Source organism: Siniperca chuatsi, linkage group LG1, assembly GCF_020085105.1.
Source record: "Siniperca chuatsi isolate FFG_IHB_CAS linkage group LG1, ASM2008510v1, whole genome shotgun sequence".
NCBI lineage: Eukaryota > Metazoa > Chordata > Actinopteri > Centrarchiformes > Sinipercidae > Siniperca > Siniperca chuatsi.
In genome coordinates, this window is record NC_058042.1 from 31084780 (window position 1) to 31094193 (window position 9414).

General features: G+C 40.9%; 1 protein-coding gene across 3 annotated transcripts; it reads right to left on the reverse strand.

Annotated features, from left to right (window-relative positions):
* Window positions 1–3256: 3256 nt before the first annotated feature.
* On the reverse strand, window positions 3257–8858 carry dhcr7 (7-dehydrocholesterol reductase). Of its 3 annotated transcripts, none has more exons than XM_044184917.1 (8): window positions 8713–8858; window positions 7477–7585; window positions 6612–6834; window positions 6395–6485; window positions 5956–6169; window positions 5573–5777; window positions 5035–5166; window positions 3257–4591 (listed from the first exon to the last, which is right to left on the reverse strand). In XM_044184917.1, the coding sequence occupies exons 2-8, from the start codon at window positions 7581–7583 to the stop codon at window positions 4127–4129; spliced, it is 1437 nt and encodes a 478-aa protein (XP_044040852.1). In that variant the 5' UTR covers window positions 7584–7585; window positions 8713–8858; the 3' UTR covers window positions 3257–4126. The 3 variants fall into 3 exon arrangements, with proteins under 3 accessions (XP_044040852.1, XP_044040771.1, XP_044040925.1); XM_044184836.1 differs by having other exon boundaries at window positions 8723–8855; XM_044184990.1 differs by lacking the exon at window positions 8713–8858 and adding an exon at window positions 8547–8568.
* Window positions 8859–9414: the final 556 nt, after the last annotated feature.

Genomic DNA, 9414 nt, shown 5'->3' on the forward strand with positions numbered 1-9414 from the left:
TTGTCTGACTTCAAACTAAAGACAGATGATTTTGGTCTGGAGCCATAAAGTTCAAGTTGCGGGAGTGTATGTTCCCTAACCCTAACCCTAGAACTGGGGAACATAGGACCCAGGGAACATAAGACCCTTTGTCATATTCCCATTATGTGCCATATAAATCTGGACAACATAGGACCCTGGGAACAGAGGAATGACCCCATCTTGGCCCTAAAGCCTATCAATGTTAACCACATACCCTAACCTTTAGAATCAAACTTGTGGGGCTCTTTTTGTTTAGTCTGATGATCAATCTGGCTGTCTTATCAGTCCATTAGCTAACAGGACAGACCAGGCTTGAGGTCAGAGGTCAGAGAAGAAAAAAAAGGAAGGAAGGAAGGGAGGAAGGAAGATCAGTGGAAGAATAAAGAAAACAAAAGCCAGTGGAAGACTTGAGTGGCTCCTTTTGTTGTCAGACAGATGTACAATGAGAACACAAACAGGGATGTTGGGCTGTTGAAGTAGGAAGTAGAAGAAAACAAGACTGCAGCCATGCTAGCGTTTCTGTGAAGCTTCACTTTGGCACTGCGGTGCTTTGAGCTAAACGCTAATGTCAGCATGTTAGCATGCTGACATTAGCGTTGTTGACATTAATGAACATGCTGATGTTTAGTAGGTATAATGCCATGTTCGCCATCTTAATTAGGCATCTTAGCATGCTAACATTTTCTAATTAGCACTGTACATAAAGTAGAGCTGAAGCTGATGGGAGTGTCATTAGTTTTGCAGGTATTTAGTCAAAAGTATTGGACAAATTAAAAATGCCAACTAATGATGGTGTTTTAAAAGTTAAGGGAATCACCAAAGTTAGTAGGATACTTTGTCTGGGAAGCATTAATGTCTGTACATAAATTCATGGCAATCCATCACATAGTTGTTGAAATATTTCAGTCTTGACCAAAGACATTGCCATGCCGCTTGCGTAGCTAAAAACAAAATGAAGACCTGAGTGACTCCTTTTGTTGCTAGGCTGTTGAAGTAGAAGAAATGAAATAAAGACACTTGCAATAAATGTAGCCATCAAACCCAAGCACAAGAAATCAACATTATGACGGCTAGAATTGCTCCTTTGCCACCAACCACAAGCAGCCAGTCTATCTAACCTCTCCCACCGCAGTGTGATTATTAGGTCTACCACGGCCTGGAATGCTCTTTAGAGGTCTGCTGTACTTTATGGTACATGTGAATCGTCAGTGCTCTCAGTTTGCTGACAAATCACGTACTTTTCTCCCTCTGAGGTGCCCCTTTCCTCCCGGCTTACGACTCTCACCCACTAGTCTCTTACCCCCCAAACTTCCAATAAAAACTAATTTGGCCTCTTAGGAAATCAAGCCAACTTTGGCACCAACTCCAAGTATCCCATTGTGCTTTCTGTACATTGTATTCTACTACTCACCTTCTGTCTTTCACTCTCTCTTTGCCTCTCATCCTCTCTGCCTCTCACTCAAACTGCTATTTCGGCTATTTCTCTTACCCTGACCCCTACTTGCCCCTCATCGCAGAATGAATGTGCAGCTGCAAAAAGGGGCTTCCACAATATGGTTATTGTGCACACTGGACATTTATATGAATGGGTTCATGATCCCCACTCACAAATTCAAAAGTCTAGCTTTTAGTGTCATCCCAAAAAGATCATCCCTTTCTTCAGATTTCCATCTCTTTCACAGCAAGCTATTTGTCAACTCGGTTATGAGTGAACCCAGCCATCACACAGTGGAGCCCCTTCAATCTCACGCAACACTTCCTCACCTTCAGGGATAATTTGAGAATCAGTTAACCTGAAAAAGGAATGAACAGTAATTTGGTTCCATGTAATGAATCTGGTGCATATTGAATTAGCTTTGAACAAAGGCAAGGGGAATCAATGAGTCTTCCATTATCATAACTGATTTACATCCATAACTTGTATCATTACCCTGATAGGAGACCTACACAAGGGAGGCCAGTGCTTAGATGGCATGATGGGCCGCCAGGTCTGATGGATTACCAAAACACTTGAGAACAAGCTGTCAAATCATAAACATTAACGTCTTCTCCTACTAAGATCCACCTTAAAAATGTATTTTGGATGTGTTATCAAAGTAGTCATATCACTTCATCTTCATCAGCAGATGGAGTGCTCAGATATCATAGAATTAAGATGTTCCAATTTCAATTTTTTTTCCTGAGCACTTTAAGTACTTCTCACCCATGTTGGCTTAAAAGCTGAGGTGCAGAGTTCATTCTTGACCTTGAAAACAGACGGTGAGAAAACAATCTCACCACAAGGTCAATTTAGAAGCTGTTCTGGAGCTTTTGATCATATCACATGATTTTCATAAGTAGAAATTTTCATGCTGGTATGTTGTTCATTGTTCACTTTCCTTCAATCACCTTTGTTCTGTCTTCTTTTTATGTGTATTTTGCCTGAGGAAGACCTGTCAAAATGTTGCAAATAAAATGAAAGGGAGCTGTGATTCCAGTGTGTGGGTACTGCTTGTATTGCAATTGCACTGATTTTTTGCATCCAGTGAGACTTTGTGGATGTGTGCACGACAACTCTAACCTCATGATGGTGATAACACAGAATAATGCAGTGGACCGGGTTTGCTGAATGACCAAAACCTTTTTGGAAAAATCTCTGAATGGATAGTGAAGGGAGCTACGGGTTTGTGTTCTGAGCAGTTTGTTTCCTGTTTAAAGTGGGTAAGGATACATGACTGCATGTGTGATCTCATTTGATTGTGTGGAATTTATGCTTTCAGGTAAACACACTCCAGATATGGAGATATGTGTACAAATACAACTTTCTTTATCTACTACTTTCTACTATGTTTATTGTTTTGCACCAAAATACCAAAGACAATTCCTTGCATTTGGCAATAAAGCTGATTCTGATTTATCTGACCACTGGGATTATCTGTCATCTGCTGCCCTCCAGTGTTGAACATTAAAAATGACAATAAACGACAGTGGTGTGACCTGGTGTTACCTTTCAATACTATTTTATATACTATTGATACTGTATGGCTGCTTTAACCTTCGCAAATATATCTAGGCTTTTAGAGGTCGTATGGGCAGATTCATTCAGGATCTTGGTCTTGGAAGTATTTCACTGATACGTAGCAAAATCTCAAATTCAATTTTCTGACCACTCATATCAAAATGGAGAATATCACGAGAACAGAAAATGCAAGAATGAATGAGCGAAAATTTCTAAGACAAAAGACCCAAAAATAAATAGTCATAACAAAAATTAAAGTTTATTTTGTTACTATAAGAAAGGCAGTGCTGGTATGAGGAAATAAAAACAAAACAAATGGGATGGTTGGATATAGAAAAGAACATTTCTATCAGCATAGAGCTTAAACTTAGCCAGACCTCGATCTACTCAACATGTTGGTTTAACACAAAGCAAATGCAATGATATAACTAACTTGTAATTGTTGAGTTTCAGAATGCTTTACAGGCTTAGTTAACATCAGAAAGAACAGAAAGTGCTTTTTGTTGCTGTTGAAGTCAGTAGGGCAGCAACAAATTATTGTAGTCAAAATTGATTAATAAAAAATATCCGTTTTTCATTACTCATTTAGCTTAAAAATACCAAAAATAATGAATAGCCCCAAGTGCCATGTGACATCGTTACATTGCTTACTTTTATTCTCAACAGGTGTTACATTTACAATAATATATAACTGAAAACATCAAATGCTCCACCATGTTTTGGTATTTTTCTTGATAAATTACTATCAAACTGACAAACTTATCATTGGATTGTTTTTAATAAAGGTGTTGAATGGTCACAGCATATCGAAAGCAGCAGACTGCTGTATCAAACTGCCTTTCCTGAGGCAGAGAAATATAGCAGTAAACTGTCTGTACCTGCATATACACATGTACAGCAGTCTAAACATCAATTAGAAATACATACAAATTACAAAATGTAAGAAATGTGGTGTTAAAATGTTCATCAGTGTGGTATGTATAAAACACACATGTATACACAGTCACACACACACACCCCATTCCAATTTCATCATTTCTATATCTAGCTTAATCTTAGCCCCCACCCTACCTCTCTCCCTCCCTCCTCCCACTCCTCTTCCCCTCTCTAAAACACCCCAGGAACTAGCCGGTAAGGCACAGTATCTGTGTAGCGTTTCCAGTCCTTGCCATACTTGCTGCTGCAGCGGTGCTCATCGCGCACACAGCGGTGGACCAGCAGGATGGTCATATAAACAATGTAGAAGTATGGGAGTATGTGGCCGAAGCCACAGGCGGCACAGTAGGCCAATGAACCCATCAGGTCGCCAGTGTAGTTGAAGTGCCGGGCCATTCCCCAGAAACCCGAGGTCAGGAGCTTGCTGCGGTGGACGCCGCCATCAGCGGAGTGGTACGAGCACTCGATGTACGTTGGCTTCCGGCCCCAGATGGAGCAGCAGCCCTCGGTGCGCCGAAACAGATCCTTCTGGTGGTTGGTGGAGCGGAAGATGTAATACCCAACGAGGCCGAGCAACAGTACAGCCAGGGCGTGGGTGTTTAAGAGCTGGACTGGGTGGTACACTAGGTACAGACCCTGGGGAGCCAAACACATTTATTTACACTTATTGTTGCTTAAATTAATCTATTATTTGAATGTCCATGCTACAGTGTGGCATTTTCTTCCTATGACATGAACACACACTCACACATTCTATTCTTTTTTTAAATTTTATTTCATTCAGATGAAATCAATTTGAAAACTAACCTGGATAGAAAAAGTTACAATGATGATTGTGGATGATAAGTATTTGAGGGTGGCATGTGGACACAGATGATTTAACTTCAGTACCAATTAGCACAGAAGTTTTGCATTGTGATATTACTCTACTTTTAAAAATCCACACAGCTATCAAGATAGTTTTTTCCTGATGTCAGCGGGGCATTCACACACGATGCCTCTAAGGACCACTAAAGATATTATTTCATATTAACAACCCAATTATTGTGTGTGTGTGTTAGCATGCATGTGTTTCTTACCTGCAGTGTGTAGAGGTATGGCAGCCAGACACAGTCACCCCAGCCCAGATACCATCCAAAGTGGTCGTGGCAAATATCAATGGTCTTCAGGTACCATGCTTCGTTCCAGAAGAAATCCAACACGTAAATGGCCTACAAGAAGACATAAACAACCCAATTTTCCAAAAACCCGAGAGAACCATGGACTGTGGACCCAGGATTTATTTTCTTTGGCAAATGCAAAATGACTAAAACATGACACATCTATATTTTTTTAGGCCTACATATGCAAAACAGTTGTGCAAGATGATTAAAGACCTGCAACACTTGCAAAGGCGTCATCATTATGCATATTTTAAAAAATATATGCTATCACACACTGCTATGCATCTGTCAGTACCAGATGCTTCAACTAAGTATAGCACATCCACTTTAATTATCACTTTGAGCACAGACAGGGCAGAAACTGAGAGTCTGCTTACTAATTCATCTGCACTGTTTGTGTTGACAAGTTCTTCCATAGATAGTGGTTTAAAAATCCATCCTTATTCCACCGTACCTGCAGTACGTTGACCAGGATCATGGAGTTGGTGACATGGCCGTACAGTTCTTGCTGCTTGGCCATGTAGGACAGATTGATAAGAGTCCAGGCTACAATGCCGGGCCGGCCATTGAAGAAAAGCTTGAAGTCAAACCACTTGCCAATGCGTGGGTTGAACTCGATGCCCATCATGTAGTTGTAGAAGATGTTCCCTGTGAACTTGCTGTAGAGTCACAAAAAAGGTGGAAGAAAACAAGTTGATACATTTGTGTACTAACACCTAGTACATAACTAGTTTACCTTTAAGATATTATAAGCACTGTGCAGATATGGAAAACTTTTCTGCTGTAGAAATCTGCTCCAACGACTTGTCATCCAGTCACGTGTGTATCAGTACTCACCAGTCTTCAGAGTTTGTGGGGAAAAAGTAGGCCTTTATGAAAGCAAAGGTGGACACAGCGTAGCCCAGTATGTTAGCACACCACATCAGGGGGATCCAGTTGTCAAAGATGATGGTGGGAGAAAACCAGTGGAAATAGTGGGCATTGGCCAACCACAGAGCATGAGTGACCAGCCAACACTGCAGCCCATTGATCTCATACTTATTAATCAGGCCTACAGTAGTGAATGGGGAGACAACACAGGAGGTTGGATTTTAAGAGATACTATCTACACACTGGTTTGATAATGAATGTCAAATAAGTGTTTTAAATCGTGACCAAATATTTTGTTACAACATTCTATCACTTCCTCCAAAAGCGAGTCAGACTGGTGTAATACTGGACCTCTCAATTTAACAGATGTAGTGGACTGTTGAGTGTGGAAATGAGTGTTAATTACCAGCAGGAGTCCGTGCTCCGTCCTGCACTCCACCAACGTAGCCAGGAATAAACTTATGAGTGACATCAGGAACACACATATACAGGAACACCTAAGGGACAACACAACCTGTTTTAACTTGCATTTGCCAAGATGTCTGGCAAGAGCTGAAGACAATGGACAGTTTCTGTGAGTTGCACCCCCCCAAACTCTTCCGCTTTACTCTCCTTTTTCTTACCTGGAAGGCCACCCAGATGGCATATATCTTGGCAGCTGACCAGGTGAAGGAGGGTGCCCGGGCCCAGATGGAGAGCAGCGTGGTCTCTCCTCGGTACAACTCAAACAGAGGCTGGCTGATGGAGCACTGGTACTGATCACAGGCCATCACAAAGTAGAAGACAATGAAAGGGGCAAAGCAAAGGAGGCCAAACACGCAAATGAGGGAAAACCAGTCCACCTCCCTGAGAATGAATCAGATATACATACAGATACAGTATGAGGACAAAAAGCTGAAGATACCCCGTGCACAGCAGTGCTTCTCTCCTGGGTGCAAGCTGGTGCAGAGCAAAACAAAGTAAACCAAAAAAGAAATGTTCCAGCGCACAGCAGGATACTAGGAATGACACTATTTTATTAACAGATTACATTAAAAAGAAAAAGGAGCAAACACTACGTTTCGCATGTTGCTTCATCAGATTCGCTGTGTGTCATCAGGTGTGCCCTTAAATAATATGTAGGAGACACTGGTGATGTCTTAAAATTATTGTCAGAAGTGAAAATACCCAATGGTTCTTTTTTGGTAACTTTCGACGTGGAAAACATTCCACATGAAGGCAGCCTTGAGGCCATGCAATATTTTATGGAATTGCAAAGAGAGGAATTACCTTTTAATGACGGTTATTAGTTGCACCTGTGTTTATCAAGTTTACATGTCCAAAATGTCCTCTCCGTGCCTCTGACTTAAACCCTCTGTACATTTAGATACATGTTGACCTATAGTAGTATAGTATCTGTATACAGTAGATACTCAGATGCTGTCAGATTAAAAAGAAGGGGAAAAAAACTTTGATGACAAAATGGCCTTGGACATAATATCAACTCACCATGCTCTCCCCCACTGTGCTGGCTGCTTCCTCTGTTCAGATGTTTTCCCATTGGCACTGTGCTGGTTACGCCTCCTTGTGGCCTCCATGGCCACTGCACCATTCATTTCTGATGAAGAATCAGGTTATCAGGTTAAGATCAGTTATTCAGCAGCATGCAGTCCTTTTAAGACGTACAAATGTACAAGCAATAGGTAAAAAAAAGTTATCGTCCTCTTGTTTCACCGATTCAGTGTATTTTTGTGTGCTCCAAAGTGAAAGTGTCATGACAGGTCAAAACATGTAGTTTAGTTCCACAAGTCAAACATTTATAAACAGATAATAAGGTAATTGAAGGAATTAAAGTGCATGTCCTTGGAGATGTGAGATAACAAACAGAGCCTTGAGTGGAGGTCAGCTTGCTAAAGCTAGCTAGCTTGTAGCAGGGTCTGGATCCACTGATGCCACCATATTTACTCAAATGAAATAAAAAGTTTTGTTCTCTCCAACTACAAATATGTTTCTCTATCACACACATCTTTGTACTTCTACCTTTGTGAGAACCGTCATTGACATAATGCATTCCCTAGCCCCTTACCCTAACCTTAACCATCGCAACTAAATGCCTAACCCTAACCTAATTCTAACCTAACCCTTAAACCAAGTCTTAACCTTCAAACAGCCATTTGAAGTTGTGAGGACCGACCAAAATGTCCTCACTTTCCAAAAATGTCCTCACTCTGTAGGTAAAAAACATGTTTCAGTCGTCGCTATGTAGCAAGTACAAGTACCCAACACACACACACTTCTGGAGCAAAGGTAATGCCAGGTCGGCTGGCATTACAGTATTCAAAGCTACACGAACAATACAACTATAACTTGTTACATGAAAGGACTTGAATGCCTCTCTGTTTTGTCCAGCACGTCCGTGTGTAAGCATGTTTCAGCAGCTTGTCCCACAGACAGATGAAATATAGGTGTAAGTGTAACAACGTTAACAAAACAATTTTAGACCTTTTCGTAATATGTTCAATAAACTGGATTATAGCATTTGTCTCGTGCACGTGCCGTTTTTTCTGATGCTAAATTACCGTGAACTTCCTCGAATAAGTGTGGTTAACGACCAATATCCTTTGTATCCTTAACGGTGCATCTTAAATAGCATACCGAGATTATGGGTATGAAGTGACGTTGAACGCACGTTATACCACATTATAATCCCGTTACAGATGCACAATTATACCGTAGTTCACTCACCCGTAGATACCTGAAACTTCAGACAGAGGGGGGAGCAGGCTGCTCGTCTCTCCTACCTCCTGGGCCAGGTGCTGGCTGTTATGCAACCGCTGGAGAAAACTCACCGTAGTGCCACAGACTCCGCCCATAACGCCACTACGTATTAAAATATAACCAATGGCATTCATGCGAAGGCCGACCCGGGAAAGGAATTGGCCTCTGATTGGGCAATACTAACTGGAGCCACCAGCACCTGACAAACTCGCCAGTGGTTGACTGGTTTAGTCAGAGTAAACAATAAACTGGCAACATAATGACATGGTTGTCATTATTATCTTCTTTGCGTGTCCAAACACTGGCCTGTTATGTTACGATGATACCAATGATAAATGCATAAAGACATTAATAGCCAACTCTTTCTTAGATTTTTATTTTTTCATGGTGTTTACCCTTAATTTTGTAGACAACAAAATTGAATTCTAATGTTTTAAAAAGCACAGCAATGAAACGCCCTGTATGGGTGTGTTTTATTTCTTATGTTTGAAAAAAGTAGTAGTATGCCATCTTCAATAGCAAAACCACCCAAAAAAAACCAAACATGTCACCCTTTAACTAAGTACCCAGTTGATAAAAAATAACAATTTAATTTCATTGGTGGACAGAAGCATTTGAGACTAAAAATAGCATGTGGGTATTACATGCACAACCAAGAATGAATTGCCG

What these genes read in the sequence shown, in the direction of transcription:
- dhcr7 (XM_044184836.1), bottom strand. Translation starts at nt 8,840, where the DNA reads ATGGGCGGAGTCTGTGGCACTACGGTGAGTTTTCTCCAGCGGTTGCAT. An exon ending in CCATCTGGGTGGCCTTCCAG is followed by an intron (nt 6,486 to 6,611) that starts GTAAGAAAAAGG and finishes GTTGTCCCTTAG; the next exon opens with GTGTTCCTGTATATGTGTGT. An exon ending in CATACCTCTACACACTGCAG is followed by an intron (nt 4,592 to 5,034) that starts GTAAGAAACACA and finishes TTGGCTCCCCAG; the next exon opens with GGTCTGTACCTAGTGTACCA.